The sequence below is a fragment of the Amblyraja radiata genome, unplaced genomic scaffold, assembly GCF_010909765.2.
Source record: "Amblyraja radiata isolate CabotCenter1 unplaced genomic scaffold, sAmbRad1.1.pri scaffold_926_ctg1, whole genome shotgun sequence".
NCBI lineage: Eukaryota > Metazoa > Chordata > Chondrichthyes > Rajiformes > Rajidae > Amblyraja > Amblyraja radiata.
Window position 1 is genome coordinate 1 of NW_022630923.1, and position 20,712 is coordinate 20,712.

The 20,712-nt window shown below is 47.3% G+C and overlaps 1 protein-coding gene across 1 annotated transcript; it reads right to left on the minus strand.

The window, feature by feature from the left end:
* Window positions 1–1,153: 1,153 nt before the first annotated feature.
* On the minus strand, window positions 1,154–20,270 carry LOC116970472 (A disintegrin and metalloproteinase with thrombospondin motifs 8-like; the record flags this gene model as incomplete). Its single annotated transcript, XM_033017120.1, has 6 exons — window positions 19,209–20,270; window positions 12,448–12,580; window positions 6,752–6,919; window positions 4,777–5,066; window positions 2,572–2,758; window positions 1,154–1,384 (listed from the first exon to the last, which is right to left on the minus strand). Coding segments are annotated over exons 1-6 (1,924 nt in total), but the record flags the coding sequence as incomplete, so codon positions are not given.
* Window positions 20,271–20,712: the final 442 nt, after the last annotated feature.

Consider the following 20,712-nt stretch of genomic DNA (forward strand, 5'->3'; position numbering starts at 1 on the left):
GGTTACCTCATGACATTTGGGACTCCCTTGCAACCAGGAAACCCTGGAATTTTTACTGTGCTGATCCCAGGGATTTGTTGACTGCGTTCCAGCATTCGGCTCCTGGCACCTCAAGGACTCTGCAGGCAAAATGCCAACTTCCGCAGATGTCACAGCACTTATGGCTGGAAAAATCTGTCCACTGCACTCTCTGGCTTCTTAAATGTTGAAGAACGTTTGTCAAAGTCTGAGACACTCATTCTCTTTGACAGCCAACAAACTTGGTGGTGTGAGCTAACTGGCGCACAATACTGTTTCAGTGGGATTACAGTCAGAAGAATTGCTGAGATTGGAGCAAGCTTCCTTGTGAAAGACCATAAGATCATAAGGCATAAGAGTAGAATTAGGGCATTCAGCCCATTGAGTCTACCTCACCATTGAATCATGGCTGATCTAACTTTCCTTCTCAACCCTTCTCCCTGGAACCTTTGACGCTGTTCCTAATCACGGTGGCACAGCGGTAGAGTTGCTGCCTTGCGCTGTCAGGGACCCGGGTTTAATCCGGACTTCGGGTGCAGTCTGTCCGGAGTTTGTACATTTTCCCTGAGACCATGTGGGTTTTCTCCGGGTGCTCAGGTTTCCTCCTGCACTCCAATGACGTACTGATTTGTAGGTTAATTGGTTTCGGTAAAATTGTAAATTGTCCATGGTGTGTAGGATAGTGCTAGTGTATGGGGCGATCGCTGGTTGGTGAGGTCAAGGTGGGCCAAAGGGCCTGTTTCCATGCTGTATCTTTAAAGTCTAAAGTCTAAGGTCATCTTTCCGTATTCTCTAGGGATGCTGCCTGACCCATATAACCATATATAACCATATAACAATCACAGCACAGAAACAGGCCATCTCGACCCATTGAGTTACTCCCGTATTTTGTGTCTTTCCTTCAAATCTACTTGTGATATCAATCTATAAAAACAGGCCACGTAAATGCCTCCATGAAATACTAATTCGTTGACATTTTAAATGCATATTAATATTAGAAAGAAACATTGACACAGAAAGCTCTATACAATTCAAAATGACAATGCTGGTGGACTTTGTGAATTATAAGTAAAAAGTTAGAGAAAACTATATACTACAAATGCTAGAATTTGGAAATATAAGAATCAAAACTTGCATTCCTGGAGTGCTTCCAGTATTTTCAGTTTTAGAGTCAGATCTAAAGTGATACTTACTTTGGGTTCAAAGACATTAAATTCACTTCTCCCTCTGACGTGGCAGAACAGTTTACAGCGATCTCTTGGGGAAACTCCTGAGTATTTGGGTATCCATTTAACCGTATTGCCAACCAAGTCTTTGTAATTCCAGCTGTTGTACTTTTCACACTGCTCCTCTCTGAAGCTCTTACCTAATGCAAAGTAAAGATTATAAATTAATTTGTTGATGCTACTTTGGAAATGGTCCCATCTTTATTTTAAAAATACGGGTCCACCACTGATTTTCCAGCACCTTCTTTAATCCTGATAAATTGATGAGAGTGTACTTGAAGTGAACCCCCCCCCCCCCAACAATGTGGTGCCTAGGCTTGGTGAGGCGGCTGATCTAGACCTCATCGGGACTTCCGCGGCCGATCGGCGGGCCGAATTTGCCCCCTGCGGCCGGGACTCTGGAACTCCGACCCAGCCGGAGCAGGCACATCTGTTCCTGTAGCCAACCTCCAAGACAGACTTTGCAGGCCGGTATCTCGGACTCTCGGCAGTTTAGGCGGAACCTTCCGGTGCTGTTGGACTACTCTCGGAGGCCGTGACCTCTGTTGGCACGGCAAAACAGATAATCCAGAAAGGCTCTGGAACCAAAGATGCCGGAAAATCAGTGGTGGACCCGCATTTTGTTTATTGCAATGTGACTTGGGTCCAAAATTGCTAAACTCTTCGTAGCTTTCAGAGTATTTCAAATATCCACTTGTACTTCTGTAAGAAACAATTGGTTGTTCCAACCTCCGATAAAATACAAAACCCGATCAAAAGGCAAATCTATGGCATAATTTAGGAACATCCATCTCTCGTAGAGTCATAGAGTGATACAGTGTGGAAACAGGCACTTCGACCCAACTTGCCCACACCGGCCAACATGTCCCAGCTACTCTAGTCTGTCGGCCTACCGAGTCTGCACTGGCCATTGATCACCTGTTCACACTAGCTCTATATCATACCACTTGTGCATCCTGCACACCAGGGAGAATTTACAGAAGCCAATTAACCTACAAACCTGCAAGACTTTTGGTTGTGGGAGGAAGCCAGAGCTCCCAGACAAAAAGTCAGGGGGTCACGGGGAGAAGGTACAAACTCCATGCAGACAGCACCTGTTGTCAGGATTGAACCCGGGTCCCTGGCACTGTGAGGCAGCAACTCTACCGCTGCGCCACTGTGCTTGAAGGTGATGTGTGGAACAATAATCACGTTGTTAGGGAGGACACCTATTTCTACTTCTAGGCTGCACATTTTATCTTTGCAACTTACAGCTGAGAGTTCACAATACCAAGCCATACTGATATCCTTGCACAGATTCTGAATTGATCAAAAAGGGGTGACTCACCATTAATGTTCGGACAGTCTTGTGTGTTGCAGGATCGGTAACGCTTACGTTGCCCTTCGCAATATTTCCCACCGTTCTGGGGAACTGGCTCATTGCATTCTCTGAATGAAAACTGCACACCCCCGCCACAAGTTCTGGAACATCCTCCCCATGGACTCCAGGAACCCCAGCTTCCCTGAACAGCAACCTGCAAAAGATGCAAAAACTCAGGTGGGCCACAAGAAGACCTCGGGTAACTGTATTTAAACTATTTCTATTCCACAAATCGACTTGCAATCAAATCTCATTTGTACAAAGTCTTGAGAAACCATACGGCAGTTCCAAATTTCTGCTGACGTTTTAAATACCACAATTCATTCCTGCAAGCACCATGCTGTAGGATGGAACTGCAGATGCGGGTTTAAACCAAAGGTAGACACACAATGCTGGGATAACTCAGCGTGACAGGCAGCATCTCTGGATAGAAGGAATGGGTGCCGTTTTGGGTCGAGACCCTTCTTCAGACCCTTCAGAGATGCGGCCTGTCTGGCTGAGCATTCTAGACATCCTGAAGGCTCTGATGAAGAACCTCTCTGGTGCCCAAAGAGCACCGTCTACTGTCACTGGAAGATGAAACTCGGAAATGGCTTGCCAATGCCAATGGGCCTGACCACCTCTTCCAATTCAATTTGCACCTTTCCATGCAAAGTTGGAAACTATTCCACCATCCATCTATTTCTCCCGCACTACTATCAATTCTATGGAACTGGAAGGAAGTATGTCTCTAAATAAATAATGACCAGTACTAATGTCAGATAAACACAATTGTAATTAAATAGATAAAATCTGATTCATTAAGAAAAATATTTGCTGGAAGTGAGCAAAGCCAGCAATTATTATCCGTCCCCAACAAAGTGAGGTCACACTTGGAGTATCGTGTTGTGTTTTGGCCAAAGATCCTATAGCAACTAGAATCTCCATGTTGCTATTATTTTACCAAATACCGCAGTTGTGAACAGTGTGACCAAATGAATTACAGAGTGCAAGTTTAATACAAACATCAACTCAAGCACAGCACACGAACCATTTAAAAAAAATTTAAAAAATAAAAACTTTAAAAAAATAAAATTTTAAAAAAACATTAAAAAAAAAGAAAATTAACACAATTATTATTTATCGACATATTCATCATTAACAAAAAATAGCAGAATTATGAATTTACAGAATTATGAATAATGGGCCTAACACTATATCACACACACAAACTGTTCCCCTGCAACGCTGATTACGCTGCGAGAGGGATTTACAAAGTCGGGTCGGGTTTACTGAAATGGCCGACAAAAAGGCTGACGTTCCGCTCCGTAGCGTACTACAGGTCAGCCCATTGGTCTTAGCAGAGTGCACTATCTTGCTTGCTTTAGGATATTTGGTTTTGGCCACTCTGATATACGAGGGATGTTATTAAGCTGGATAAAATGCAGACAAGATCTACGATGATGTTGCAAGGATTCGCGTGTCTGAGCTATAGGGAGAGATTGGTCCAGGCTAGGAATTTATTCCTTGGATTGCAGGGGTTATCAAGTAGAGGTGTATAAAATCACCAGGTGAATATGCACAGAGGTCTTTTTCCCAAGAAGGGGAATTCAATAACTCAAGGTCATAGTTTTAAGGTGAGAGGGAAAATATTTAACAGGAACCCAAGTGGAATCTTTTTCCACGTATAGGGTGGTGTGTGTATGGACCGAACTACCAGAGGAGGCAGTCGAGGCAGGTACAATAACAAGATTTAAAATATTTTTGGACAGGTGCATGGATAGGAAAGACTAATAGAGGGATATTGGCCGTGGGAGTAGCTGAGATGGTGCATCTTTGTCAGGATCGACGAAGTGGGCTGTAGGGCCTGCTTAGGTGCTATATGTCTCTACAAATGCTCCAAAGCATAAGGGGTCAGAAACCTCTGTGAACTGTACCTGTCCACAGGTGTGCTGTTGTGAATTGCTGAATTTAGACCCAGCAATGAAAAGCTGGGCATGTTTCCCCTAGTCAAGATGGTGTTCGAATTAGAGGTGGTGATCCCATCCACCGCTACCTTGTCTTCTTGATGGTGGCAGTCCCGGATTTGGGATTGGGAGTTTTGAACTTGGTAACAATTTTCCCTTCCATAAATATGGAAAAATAACAGTGGAAGAGAAACAGAATGTCACAGAATGTCACTCCAGACCTTACCTTCTTGTTCATGATCTCGGTGTCCAGGCACGAGCCATCTACACAGATCCTGTCAACCCCACATGGTGTCCCGTCTCCCCACAGCAAGCTCCCGTTTTTCGTGTGGCACTCGGGCTTATCCTCGATTCTGCACCACAACTGGGAACACACATCAGAGTCCGACGTGTTTGGACAGTGTCTGTACTTCTCCCCGAAAATCTGCTGGCACTGTGCGTCCAAGTCGTAAACTTGCCCCGGCAGTTCGGTGGGCAGTGACACTGATTGAGTAGGGGCATCGAGCAGACAGTCTCCTGTCAACAAGATCAACAGCATCAGAATCAGAATCGGGCACGTTTTCTTTTAAGTTCAAAAGCAATTCATCACACAAACCAACCTCCCTTCCGTTGACTCCATTTACACCTCACGCTGCCTCGGCAAGACCACCAGCATAAGCAAGGTCAGTCGCACCCTGGCCACTCTCTCTTCTCCCTCTCCCTTCGGGCAAAAGGTATAAAAGTCCCAAAAGTGTGAAAACGCACACCTCCAGTTTCAGAGACTGTTTCTTCCCAGCTGTTACCAAGCAACTGAACCATCCTACCAACAACTAGAGAGCAGCCCTGAACTACTAACTACCTCATTGGTGACCCACGGACTATCTTTGATCAGACTTTACTGGCTTTATCTTGCATTAAATGTTATACACGTTATTCTCTTTATCCTGTATCTATACACTGTGGATGGCTCAAATGTAATCATATATTGTCTTTCCGCTGACTGGTTAGCACACAGCAAAAGCTTTTCACTGTACATCGGTACTGGTGACAAGAAACTCAACTTTGAGTGCATCCTAATTTGTCAAATCCATCTGGGTGAAATGTTTTGACACACATTGCCCGACTAGTTTTATGCCCATTTTCTTTCCCATCCAATTTCCTTCACCAACATCTATAGATTCTGGAACCAATTATGTTAGTCGGGAAAATACTTCATTCAATAAGGTAACTCAGCGGGTCAGGCAACATCTCTGGAGAAATAGGTTAGGTGACGTTTCAGGTCGCGACACTTCTTCAGACCTGCTGAGTTACATTCCAGCACTTTGTGTCTATCTTTGGCATAAACCAGTATCTGTAGTTCTTTGTTTCTTCATTCAATGGTGTTCAGAAACCTTGGCAAGAGTTTACCCACACACACTGCATGTTAACAATATACGGACAGTTTGCATTCAAATGATTTTAACAGGTAAATTTCTGTTTGCTATTTGTCCCCCATTCTGTCCCTGCTCCCTCTTTATATGCTCACTGATCAACAGGCAATTATCAATAACAATACACAACACTTTAGAAACAAGGAACTGCAGATCCTGGTTTACAAGAAAAAACAGTGCTGGAGTTAAGGAAACCTGAACGGAAACCTCTGGAGACTTTGCGCCCCATCCAAGGTTTCCGTGCGGTTCCCGGAGGTTGCAGGTGGTTGCCGGAGGTTGCAGGTAGTGGAAGCAGGTAGGGAGACTGACAAAAACCTCCAGGAACCACACGGAAACCTTGGTTGGGGCACAAAGTCTCCAGAGGTTTCCGTTCAGGTTTCCTAAGTGGGACAGGGGCATAAGTGGGACAGGGGCATAACTCAGTGGGACAGGGGCATAAGTGGGACAGGGGCATAACTCAGTGGGACAGGGGCATAAGTGGGACAGGGGCATAACTCAGTGGGACAGGGGCATAAGTGGGACAGGGGCATAACTCAGTGGGTCAGGTTGCCAAACCCACTGAATTTCACCAGCATTTTGTATCGACAATACGGTAACTATTGGTTGTCAAAACATGGTCCTTAGTCAATACATGGAGAAATCCCAATAGATTTTCAAACAGCACGGGAACAGGCCCTTTGGCCCATCAGGTACATGTTGCCACATGATGAAAGTTACAGCTGATAAAATAGAACAACCAGTTGTGCATTTTTCATCAAAGCCCAGAGGACAACACCACCATTTTGCACTTACCATGACCATTGTCGAAGAACTCGGTGATGTGAAATGCACTACAGGGAGACCATGGGAGGGTGTTGTCGAGTCGAATGAACAATGGAGCCATCATGTGGTTTGTGTTCATCTGCCCAAACAGCTTATCGCAGGCCTTTGAGTCATCGTGTGGCATGCTCAATTCATGACCTGTCAGGGTTGAAAAGATTAACATCCAAATTCAGTCAGGAGCAGCAGGCTAGTAGAACTGTCGCTCAAGATACTTAAAGCAATCAGATATTCTGTGAAGCGAGCTTTGTTAAACTTGGGGAACTTTGACTATTTGCGTGGGCTAATATTTAAATTGTACAATTAACAAACAGTTTTTGGAGCAGAAAACATTTTCAACCATTAACGCAACATCGTGAACTCAGCTGCCTGCCTGAAGGGTAAACAGAATTGTTAATCGATGACTTCAGATAAAAATATTTTGTCATCAATCCAAGGATGGAATTCCACTGCGTTGAGTCATTTCCCATTCATACTTATTGTATAGGATTTCAGATCCAAAAATAATACTGAAATGTATCATCCAAATCTATATGTAAACATGCTATCCAGCTAGTTGTGATTAATGACTCAGGCATTGTACATCAGCAATCAGGAACAACTGCAATCTATCCACACTTACAAATGCTAGCATCAAGTATAATAGCATTGGAACTTGGACTGAATTGAAGACAGAATGATCTGGTGAACCAAGGGGACAGATATCGCAAATGGCTTTCATTTCAGTTGGAAGTTCATGGAAATATTAATGCAAACGTATGCACAACTGAACTGGAATAGGTCCAAATATAGCAGAATCCTTGGCACCTTCATAATTCAGTACTTCGGAAAAATATCTACCATAATGACTTCAGCAACAAAAAAAAAAGTGTGAAAACAAGATAAAGAAGTTGCCATATTCTGTTGGTACTTGTCACAGACTGCTGTGGAGGCCAGGGCGTTGGGTTTTTTAAAGCGGAGATTGATATGCTCTTGATTAGGAGGGGTATCAAAGATTACCGGGAGAATGGGGTTGAGAGGGAAAAATAGATCAGCCATGATTGAACGGTGGAGTTGACTCGATGGGCTGAATAGCCTAATTTTGCACCTATGTCTTGTGGTCTAAATTCAGAATCAGATGCATTTGTGAAACCAGGAAGAATGCCCAAAACAAGCGTGAAACATGTCCATGCAAATACTTTGAGACAAGTTCAAATTTTCACTGCGGCAGATAACATGTAGATGACTGGGGCAGCATAGTGGCATAGCAGTATTGTTGCCTTACAATGCCAAAGACCCGGGTTTGATCCTGACTTTGGGGGCTGTCTTTACGGAGTTTGGACGTTCTTCCTGTGACTGCGTGGGTTTTCTCCGAGAGCTCTGGTTTCCTCCCACAATCTAAAGATGTCAGGTTTGTAGGGGGAATGGCTTTGGTAAAAGTTGTATATCGTCCCTTGTGTGTAGGATAGTGTTTGGGATAATCGCTAGTGGGCAAGGACTAGGTGGGACGCAGGGCCAGTTTCCATGCTGTATCTCTAAAGTCTATAGACTGTATCTGCCTGATCAGATAGTGACCATGCACACATCATTCATGTTACATAGGTAATAGCTCTACGTTAAGATTAAGAACCCATCGTAAAGACCTACTATAATGAATCATCTACAAATCCCATTTTGCATGGATTAGGGATGCATTGCTGGTAGCTGGGATTGTGGAATTATAAGGCCACTTTCCATGGATTGCTCTCAAATTACCAACACAAAGTCAATTTTCACCACTTCAGACACAAATTATACATGTTCATTTCCTGCAGAGCCAAAAATCACATCACATTGGTGACAAATATGGGTATGAGAATGGGCTAATTGGAGAGCATTAATGTGGAGAATCATTTAGTGGTGAAACAAGACATTTAGCAAAATGTTTATGGCATTCCAGATGTCTCCGGTACCTATGACCAGTGAGAGTGAAAGGGAGCCAAATTCTCCCTGGAGCAGAGGACTGGCATTTTGCCAACTCTCCTCTTAGCAAAGCTTCAGATTTTAAAGTAAAAAATTTAAAGTATAACTTTCAGTGATGAAGTGTAACTAATCCTTTTTGAGAAAAAAAGATACATCCCTTTTTAAAACTAGGTTTGAAATATTGCCTTTCCACCACAGAAGACCAAACAAGCCAAGGAAAGCTGGAGTATTCTGAAGGGATGTGGATAATTGTGTTTTAAAGTCTCTGACCCATCTAATAGCTAACAGATGACCAGCTGTGCCGCTTATGAATGGTGGGAGTATTGTGTCTCTTTGGTAACAGTCAGGTTAGTGCTACTGTGCGCTCAGCGTAACTAAGCAGAACAGTCAGGTAAAATAATAAGGGCAATTTCATCTCTAACACAAAGTGCTGGAGGAACTCGGCGGGTCTGGCAACATCTATGAAGGGAATGAACATTCGAAGTTTCGGGTCAGTCTGAAGAAGGGTCCCAACATGAAAGGTTGCCCATCCATTCTCTCTACAGATGCTGCCTGACCCACAGAGTTACTCCAGCACTTGGTGTTGTGCTCAGGATTCTAGCATCTGTAGTGTCTAGTGTCCCCAGCTCTTTCACATGTATCAGTCCTTGCAAGGATTCAAGTATCTATCTACCAGTCAAAGACAAGTCTCCGCTCACAGTGAATGAATGACTTGTTTAGTTATTTTGCATTGATTATGTTATGTTCCCTTTTGTACTTGCCAATCTCTGGTCAAAATATGACCAATTTCACATGATTAGTCTATGACCCTCTGTTTTGTGAAGAAGGTGCCAGGTGATTGGGGCATGCAAGTGGCAGGTAACAGCACCAATAATTACTGCTTAAACGACATAGAGAAGAAAATTTGCTGATCCCAAAGTGACCAGAAGATACTGCAGCACACCCATTCATATCTATTCCTGTTACCTATTCACCATTTCCCTCCCTACACACTCTGCCTACTGTTGTGCGAATACAATTAATGCACAGAAAAAAAAAAACATTCCCCCCCCCGTGCAGTTATTACTACCTCCGGTTTCCTTTACATCCAAGATACTAAGATGAGAAGTCTGTAATACTATGAACGCACAAACTAATTTTTTTTTTTTCTGGAAGAAAAATATCTGTTATCCCCCATCTACTCCCAGTTGGTAACATGTCAAGATGAACGGTTCAAATGTTTGCAGCCCCAGAAAAATATAACACGATAAAACACTCTTGACTCTAGGTGGTGACAATGTCGGAGCCCATCGAGCCGGTACTGACAAAACCGTACCAGTCAGATCCCTATTGCCCACTCATCATTTCCCTTCAATTCTGCATTCATTATCGAGATTTCTTTCAGTTTCCAAGGCCTTTCTAGCAGAGAGTTCCAGATCAAAGCCACTTGTGATATGAAACATGTGTTCAAGAAGGAACTGCAGATGCTGGAAGATCGAAGGTACACAAAAATGCTGGAGAAACTCAGCGGGTGCAGCAGCATCTATGGAGCGAAGGAAATAGGTGACGTTTCGGGCCCGAAACGTCACCTATTTCCTTCGCTCCATAGATGCTGCTGCACCCGCTGAGTTTCTCCAGCATTTTTGTGTACCTGTGATATGAAACAGTTTGACTCTTTTGAACAATCACCTTAATTCAGAGCCCTCTGCTTACCAACTTCCATAAGATCTTAAGACATAGGAGCAGAATTAGCCCATTCAGCCCATCAAGTCAACTGCAACATGGCTGATCTATCTTTCCCTCTCAACCCCTTCTCCTCATAACCTTTGACTCCCTTCCTAATCAACAACCTATCGACCTCCGCTTTAAAAAATACCCAATGTCTTGGCCTCCACAGCTGTCTGTGGCAATGAATTCCACAGGTTCACCACCCTCTGGCTAAAGAGATTCCTTCACATCTCCATTCTTTCCACTAATGAAACTACTGCTGGGATCCCTCACAATGAAAAGATGATGGCAGGCGAAGCAGATACTGTAACTATCTGAAAGCCCATTCTGTTGGTGGCCATAACCAGGCCAAGCTTTGATCACACTACAAAGGGCATCACTCCACCAACATGAAGCGTTGAAGTGTCTTCTTGCAAGTCTGTCTTTAGTCGACCCGTATATTTCAGCTCGAAATAAGCTCACGGATTACTATCTCTGCAACAATGACTCAACTTTTGAAAGGGCTGATTTTCCAGTTTTTACATGAGCTAAAACCTAACATTTTGTACGTGCAGTTCTGCAAAGCCAGAATTCAGCCCTTTATTTCTGCAACTGTCTCGAATACTTGAATCTGTCTGAAAGAAAACGTCCTAAAGTCTACTTTTAAAGCAGTTAGAAGTATTTATACAGAAATACTTGGCACTTTGTCGGCATTATTCTGCTGTTACCTAATCTACAGTCTAACGCTCAACAGCTGAATGGTGTAACATTTTTAATGTGAAAACTATGTATCAGTAATGTGCTTCATAAAGGGTAATAAAAGGCAGCATGCAAGAAAACAAGAATGCTTCTTCAACTGTAAAGTCCGTTTCTGGGATCTGGTAGTCTGGCTGTTAAGTTATCCAGAAGCCAGAATAATCAATCAAAACACAACTGCAATGCCTATCACTGCAGCGAGGAAATTTAAGTTCAAACCATTAAATAAATCTGGAATTAATAAGCTGGGATCACTAACCATGAAATCACTGGATTGTTTAAGAATTCATCTGTTTCACCAATGTGCTTAAGGGAAGAAAATATCCATATGGTGCTCGATGTGATTCTAAATCGCCAGCACAGTGGCACAGCTACTGTCTCACAGTGCCAGAGACCCAGGTTCGATCCTGACCTCGGGTGCCATCTGCGTGGAGTTTGCACTTTCTCCCCGTGACCTTGTGGGTTTCCTCCGGGCGTTTCGGTTTCCCTCCCACTTCCCGAACAAGACGTGTGGGTTTCTAAGTTAATTGGCCTCTGTAAATTCCTCATAGTGTGCCGGAGGACAATGTGAAAGCGGGGATGAGAGAGCCGCACGGTGGCGCAGTGGTAGAGTTGCTGCCTCACAGCGCCAGAGACCCAGGTTCGATCCTGACTATGGGTGCTGCCTGTACGGAGTTTGTATGTTTTCCCCATGACCTGCGTGGCTTTTCTCCGCTTTCCTCCCACACTCCAAAGATATACAGGTTTGTAGGCTAATTGGCTTGGTAAAATTGTAAATTGTCCCAAGTGTGTAGGATAGTGTTAGTGTGCGTAGATCGCTGGTCGGCGCGGACTCGGTGGACTGAAGGGCTGTTTCTGCGCTATATCTCTAAACTAAACTAAGTCATCAGACATTTAACAAGTCCTTTAATTTAGATATACAGCATGAAAACAGGGCTTCAGCCCAACAAGTCCACGTCAACCATCAATCACCCGTACACACTTGTGCCACGATATCCCACTTTCTCATCCACTCCCTACACACTAGGAGCAATTTACAGAGACCAATTAACCTACAAACCCGCACGACTTTGGAATGTGGGAGGAAACCGGTGCACCTGGTGAAAACCCATGCGGTCACGGGGGAGAACATGCAAACTCCACACGGACAGCAGGTGAGGCCAGGATCGAACCAGGTTCTCCGGCGCTGTGAGGGAGCAGCTCTGATGTCCTCTTGTAATGGAGGGCTATGAGTTAAGCGGCAGGCAGAGGAGCGAGTTTGGTGTTGGTTGCAAGTGTGACTGTACCCAGTTCATGCGCGGCGGTGTACGCTGCCTGTAGTCCATTATCTTCAATCACGGCGCAGCTTCTGACAGGGTCACACATGGTGCCCGTGTCCGCCACTCCCAGCGTGTCACAGCTCTTGTGGCCACAGATGTCCTGCAGGGAAGGAACCAGAGGCTTATTCAAACACACTCCCTCCCTAACACAAGTGAGCAAAACTATAATATCCTTGCGTAATAAACATTCAAAAGAAATAAAGTGCTGGAGGGAAAAAATGGTAGGCGGCACGGTGGCGCAGCGGTAGAGTTGCTGCCTTACAGTGCCAGAGACCTGGGTTCAATCCTGACTACGGGTGCTGTCTGTACGGTAATTGTACTTTCTCCCTGTAAGGACGTGGGTTTCCTCTGGGTGCTCCGGTTTCCTCCCACACTCCAAAGACGCACAGGTTTGTAGATTAATTGGCTTCAGCAAATTGTAAATTGTCCCTAGTGTGTAGGATAGTGTGTAAGTGTCTGGGGTGATCGCTGGTCAGTGCGGACTCGATGGGCCGATGGGCCTATTTCCTTGCTGTATCACTAATGTCTAAAGTCTAAAATTGGAGAAGAGGAGGATTGAAATGTTAAGCCAGAGGGAGGGATTTGGGTGGCAGGGGACAGGGGGGGATAAAGGGGAAGTATGAGATTCGGGAATGGGAATAGAGGGTACTGAACAGGGGAAAGGAGATGGCTGGATGGCGTGGAGAGAGATGGCGGGAGAAATGTGCGTGTGGCAGGATGGGGGAAGGGGGATATTACTTGAAATTCTTGAATTCTTGTTCATACTGTTCGGCTCTAAGTTACCCAAGCGAGAGGAGGGGATACGTTTTCTCTATTACCTCGCCTCTTTCCCTTCTCCCAACCCAAAGGCGTTGTCTGTCCATTACCCCTACAGATGCTGCCTGACCTGCTGAGTTCCTCCAACACAGTATGTTATTGCTTAAGTTCATAAGTGATAGGAGCAGGATTGGGCCATTCGGCCCAACACCCCCATTCAATCATGGCTGATCGATCCCTCCCTCCTAACCCCATTCTCCTGCCTTCTCCCCATAACCCCTGACACCTGTACTTTCGATCTACAAGATTCTATCTATCTCTGCCTTAAAAATATCCATTGACTTAGCCCCCACAACCTTCTTCCAGTATCTGTGGCTTCTCGTGTTCCTAATAAATATCTATCATATTTTTATAACTGATTTAATAATAATTCTGTTTAATATGCATGTGCAATAAATAAATGTTACAGTACAACGGTGAGCAAATATTGCCAAACTGAATTCCAAATTCAACACCAAATAGTTCCAGTAAAGATTTAATTGAAAAAGTTGCTACACCAGCGAAGCACTTATGTGACTCAGTATTATTCGATTAATCCCTTGTGGAGTATACTAGCTGGCTGGCACCACACACGCTTACGCGCTCTTTCACATCTGCATCTTTATTGGCGGTCTGCCAGATGTTCTCGGAAAACGCATTTGTGTACAAGGTGACATCAACCTCTTTAAAAAGTGCCACTAGCCAAATAAAACCATCGCTCTAACAATCTGACATCACCAAACATTCAGGCTGGAGGACAGTGGTGCAGCGGTAGAGTTGCTGCCTCACAGCGCCAGAGACCCGGGTTTGATCCTGGCTAAGGGGGCTGTGCAGTTTGACGTTCTCCCTGTGACCTCGTTGTTTCACTCCGGTTGCTCCAGTTTCCTCCCACGCTCCAAAGACATGCAGGTTTGTAGATTAATTGGCTTCTGTAAATTGTCCCTAGTGTGTATTGGATGAGAAAGTGGGATAACATAGAACTAGTGTGTACGGATGATCGATGGTTGACGTGGACTCGGTGGGCTGAAGTCCCTAGTGTGTAGGATAGAACTAGTGTATGGGTGATTGTGGGTCGGCTTGGTGGGCCGAAAGGCCTGTTTTCACGCAGTATCTCTAAACACGATTAAAAATGTAGTTCCTCTAAAATTCATAGAAAGAATTCCCAACTTCTAATGAAAGGAACAGAAATTAGAGCCTTATCTTTTAGAATGAGGCATAAAGGGATTAAACAGGATTTGAGCCAAAATATACAGTCTATTGGCTCTGATTATCATTCCACAGTTCAAATGGGTCACTACAACTTAAAATAAAACATTTTGCTACACATTTGGAATAGAGTACAAGTTACTATATTGCTTTGGATTTTATAACCGGAATTTGTAATCAAGATTTGCTATAATAGAATCGTCTATTTAAATCCATCCTGGCACTATTTTTACTCTTTGGTTTCCAGTGGCATAATAACGTTTGGTTAATCATTAAAATGTCTATTTGGTTAGCTATTTAGTTAGCAATATTTTAGCTAATAGCTTCTGAAGAAAGTCACTACAGGAAAGTGGCATTTTCTGCTCTAATAGTGTGAAAAAACAAAGGTTTTTCTCCAAAATGCAAGGTAGCTACTTAAGTTTTTATTAAGCGCCCCATATCACAAATAAACAAATGAACACAATTTTAACAGTACCTTTCATGTTAAATGGTCTCCCAAGGTCACGGGCCAGAAGGACCTATATTTATACAAATCTAGTGGTTGCAATTGTATTGTATTGTATTCAAATTTATTGTCATTGTCTCAGTTAGAGACAACGAAATGAATTTCCCTTACAGGCAGTATCAAAAAAATAAATAAATAATAATAAATAATAAATATTAAAAATAAAATAGAATTTTAAAAAAAGCACAATGATAACTTGTCATGTTACGCTCTACTGATCTGACACTGAAGTCAAGTCTCCCTGCTTCCAAGATGGAGCCCGACCCAGGCCACTGTTGCCGTGCTAGTCACAGAAGCTGTACAATCACACTCCACACTCTTACATCTCCATTCCTACAGCAACATTCTTTACTTTAACTATGCTCTAAACGTAATTCCCTTGTCATGTACCCGTGCGCTGTGGACGGCTCGATTGTAATCATGTATTGTCTTTCTGCTGACAGGTCAGCACGCAACAAAAACTTTTCACTGTGGAAGAAGGGTCAGTCTCGAGAAGGGTTTCTACCCGAAACGTCACCCATTCATCCCTTCTCTCCAGAGATGCTGCCTGTCCCGCTGAGTTACTCTAGCATTTTGTGTCAATCTTCCATTTAAACCAGCACCTGCAGTTCCTTCCTACAGCTTTTCACTGTACCTCAGTACACATGACACTAAACTAAACCAAACTAAATCAAACTAACTGCATTCCATGAATATAGTTTAAACACTGAGATATTCACCTGTGCAGTGACAACTCATCGACCTTTTACAGAAAAACAGAATGGGTCGTTTGCTATTTCTACTATTTTCACAAGCCCAGATATAGTTTGCATCTCGTAGCTAAACAGGAATTTAAGATAATTATATCCAGAAATCTCGTGCCATGTTAATATAGCTACACTTGCACTGTAGTTATTAACATCTTGATGCCTGTAATATTTTATTTTTAAACGTGTCAAAAGAGTACTGTGTTGTGCCCCCTGGGTCTGTAGATTGATCAGTTATATCTCAGACACCACACACATGCCTCGCCTTGAATAAAGACAGCAGACAGAGACAAAGGACATTGTGACTGGTTGGTTGCTTGTCTATGGACTGCACTCACTGTGTGACATCTCTCAGAGCACAGGATCCCACCAGCCAGTGGAAGTCAGGAAGTCAGTCCGAGCTGACCAGATGAAGGCACCAACCAACTCCTGGCTGCAAATCCCACAACCGGGTACAATGCGATTCACCTCTACACCTTTGTGGACATTGGACTTGGTCTAAGGAACTGATGCGCTGCAATGCTGAGAACTATACTCTGCACTCTATATCTTCCCCTTTGCTTTACCTGTTGCACTTGAAGTCATAATTTCAATGTTCTATCTGGGACAATATGACAATAAAACGCTCTTGACTCTTGAGTTTGAACTGATTGTATCTATTTATAGTATTATCTGTGTAGGAGCCACTGATGCTTACTATATCTTCACCACATCCCCGAGTAAATAATGGCAATCAAAAGTTGGACATTGGAAAGTTAAGAAATTGCCATTACAATCTGATCAGTTTGGATTGCAGATTTTCACTGTAACTCGGTACATGTGAGATTAATAACAAACATAAAACTAAATTTAAACATAAACGATAAACTCTCTCTGAACCGACTGCCTTTACAAAAAGAGCATCTCCCTAAAACAAGTCACTTTCATTCGGACAAGGAACTGCAGACGCTGGAATCTTAAGCAAAGCACAAACTGCCGGAGGAACTCAGCAGGTCAGGCAGCATAGTGTCCCACAACAGGGGAACAAGCCCCTCATCCCAACTCGTCCGCTCCCGACCAAAATGCCCCATCTACGTTTGGCCCAAATCCCTGTAATCCTTTCCATTCCATGTTCTTGCATCTGTAGAGGGAATGGACAGTCAGCTGAAGAAGGTCGATTCCCTCCACAGATGCTGCCTGACCCGCTGAGTTCCTCCAGCACTTTGTTTTTCACCACGGGCGGCAGTGGCCAAAGGCAACGGTTCTAAGTGTGGACAACAGCTATACACACACACACAGACACGGACAGAGAGACACAGAGAGAGAGAGACAGAGACAGAGACAAAGGGAGAGAGATAGAGAGAACATAAACAAAGATACATGGAGTCAGAGACACACAGAGACAGAGACACACAGACATAGACATACAGAGACAGGGAGACGCAGACAGTGGCACAGGCACAGGGAGAGAGAGAGACAGAGAGACACACAAACAGAGACACAGACATAGACACAGAAACAGAAGCACACTGTGTAGGCACACACAGAGACAGGGAGTCAGAGACACACACACTGACAAATATAGAGCACATCCAGACACAGACATAGAGACAAACAGAAACATGCAGAGACAGAGACACGCTGCCATAGATACAGGGACATTGAGACACGGAGAGACACAGCACAGTGTACAGTACTGAGCTCTCGCTCAAGGGGGGGGGGGGGGGGGGGTCCCCACTCCGGGTACCCGGGAGTCGAGTGGCCGGAGATTCGGTGCGAGGCACGGTACCGGTGGAGCGCAGCGTGCGGGTGTCGAGGAGTGGTTACACCGGGCGGGAGACGGGGGGGAGATGGGGGTAGGGGTCGCCTCCTCCTCTCTCCACGGAGCCGGAGGGGATCCCGGGGAGCAGGTACCCGCTGCTGGCCGGCGGGACCAGCGAGTGGCCGCTCGATCACCACTTGCCCCGGGGGTGGCCTGGAGTGGAATAACGTGGTTCCCCCGCGGATCCCACTCGCCCCCCGGGCCGGGGGAGTGGAGGTACCGGGAGATGAAGAGGGGTAGCGGGGACGGGGGGGGGTAACACAGCCAGAGGCGCCGGGGAGGGGTTCCCGGTGGACGGGTGGGAAAGGGAGGGAGGGAGAGATGGAGGAGAGAGAAAGGGAGACCCAGTGGAGAGGGGGCTGGATACGGGAGGGAAGGGGCGGAGGCAGAGGGGAGAGGGGTGGGAGTTGGGGGAGAGGGAGAGGCGGGATGTGCAGGGAGGGAGGAACTGCAGATGCTGGTTTACACCGAAAATAGACACACAAAATGCTGGAGTAACTCAGCGGGACAGGCAGCGTCTCTGGAGAGAAGGGGTGGGTGACCCTCCCCTCCCCATTGCTTCTCTCCAGACCTCCTCGACACCCACCCCCCCTCCCCCTCCCCACCACACCCCTCTCTCTATCTCTCTCCCTTGCTCCATCATTTTGTGTCTATCATCTGAGAGACGGCGTGGCAGTCTCGGGAGGACGAGACACCTCTGGATAGAGGGAGCGCAGGTTGCAGGGGGAGGGGGTTAGGGGGAGAGAGGGGCGAGGTGTTCGGGAAGGGAGGGAGGGAGGAGGATGGGGGAGGTAGAGGGGGAGGGAGCGGGAGAGACGGGATGGGGATCTCGGGAGGTCGGACACCTGCAGAACGAGGGAGCACAGGTACCATGGAAGGTGGAGGGGGGAGTTCCAGTGGGATGGGAGAGGCGGGGACACGGGGAGAGGGTAGGAGCAGAGAGGTCCCGTGGTTGGGGAGGGGGGTAGAGGAGGCGATCGGGAGAGGCGTGAGCGGCCCCGATGGGGAGGGAAGGGGATGGAGACACGGGAAAAAGGGGGGGGGGGGGGTTCCGGGTATTTGGGGGTAGGGGAGAGAGAGTGAATAGACACTTGACAATAGGTGCAGGAGGAGGCCATTCGGCCCTTCGAGCCAGCACCGCCATTCATTGTGATCATGGCTGATCGTTCCCAATCAATAACCCGTGCCTGCCTTCTCCCCGTATCCCTTGATTCCACTAGCCCCTGGAGCTCTACCTAACTCTCTCTTAAATCCATCCAGTGATTTGGCCTCCACTGCGTTCCGAGGGAGAGAATTCCGCTGATTCACAACTCTCTGGGTGAAAACGTTTTTTCCTCATCTCGGTTCTAAATGGTCAACCCCTTATTCTTAAGTGAAGAGTGAGGGGTGAGTGAAGGGGTGAGGGAGGTGAGTGAAGGGGTGGGGGGGTGAGTGAAGGGGGGGGGGGGGGGGGGGGGGGGGGGGGGGGGGGGGGGGGGGGGGGGGGGGTTGAGTGAAGGGGTGAGTGATGGGGGGAGGGGGATACTGGGAGGGGGACGGAGATGGGACCCGCTCTCACCGGGAGCACCAGTTTTACGCGCGCCAGTGACGGCGGGGGTGAGGCGCAGCGCTTCGGGCCGAGCGGCCTCTCCTAGCCCCGCGGGGTTGGGGTGTGGGAGGGAGCGGAGCCACTCACCTGTCGGGTGAAGAGCAGGGCGGTGTCGAAGTGGTCGGGGTGGCGGTCGCTGTGCGGGTTGAAGCGGCGCTGCCAGGCGCAGAAGGAGCGCAGCGTGAGACCGGCGTTGCTGGATACGAGGGGACCGTCGCTGTCCGAGTCCAACACCAGCATCCTCACCACCACCACGTTGAGCAAGTTGTGGACACTCGGGTCCCGGTACACGCCGGCCACCACGGCCATCAGGGTGAGCAGGTAGTGCTGTAACCCTTGTCCGTACATCCGCGCCATCGAGCTGTCCGCCACCACCAGAGTCTCCAAATACCGCGCCTCCGACACGAACCTCTTGTGTCGACCGCTGGCACCGCTGCTGCTGCTGCCCCGGGGAACGGGCTCCGAGCCCGGCGGCTCTGGGCAGCCGCTCCGACGGAGCAGGTGAGGGCGGGACACCGTGTGGCCGGCGCCCTGTGGCTCCACTAGATAGTGGTGGCCGCCGGCGGAGAAAGAGCCTCTCATCCCCCCGCATAGACTGACCGCTGCCCGGGGAGCCCGGCCCGAGTAGAAGCAGCGGCGCAGCCCCCGGAACCTCCTCTCCTCCTCCTCTCCCTCTCCTCCTCCTCCTCCTCCTCCTCCTCCAACTCCACCTCCACCACCTCCTCCTCCTCCTCGCAGCCTCTCCACGCTGAAGCCCGGGGCCACGAAGCTCGAGTCCGGCACCAGGTCCAGGGTGAACGTCTGCCCGAAGGCGCTCAGGCGGTAGATGCGCCGGTCCGACGCGCCGGCCCGCTCCGGCCGCAAGTCCCGTCCGTTCAAGCGCACGGGTGTGACCCGGGCCAGGCACGGCCCCGGCGCGGCCAGCAGCGGCGCAGGGTGGCCGAGGAGGAACAGAGGGAGGGCGAACAGGGCTCCGAGGACCAAGGTCTTCTGACGATGCATCCCCGCCCGCTGGAGAGGCTGCAGACTGGACACTAGAGACCGCAGACTAAAGGCTGGAGACTAGAGGCTGGAGACTAGTCACGAAACTGGGGACTTGAGGGTCAAGACTAGAGGGTCTGGAGACGAGATTGGATACTAGAGGCTGGAGTCTAGAGGCTGGGGATTAGAGACTGAAGACTGGAGACTAGAGGCTGAGACTAGCTACTAGAGGACGAACACTGCAGACTTGATCTCAGCGCTATTCTTCCCTCCCCGGGGTGAGTGGGCTAGTGGTCGGCTCGGTACCGGCCAGTGACTCCGCCGTGCCGGCACCGCCTTTTATACTCTCGCCGCAGCCGCCTGTGTGGCCGTGCGCCGCGTTATTTTTACCCGACCCGCGCCCTGCGCTCGCCACCATCCCCGGAGCCGGACTTTGCGGCAAACTTTCCGCCAATCAGCGGCCCACCGACACGCCCCTCTCCCCACCCCTCTCTCCACCCCCCTCTCCCCACCCCTCACCTCCTCTCACCCTATCCCTCCCCTCTACCCTCCCCTCTCCCCACCCCTCCCATGACCCACCCTCCACTCTGTCCCCACCCTCCTCTTCTCC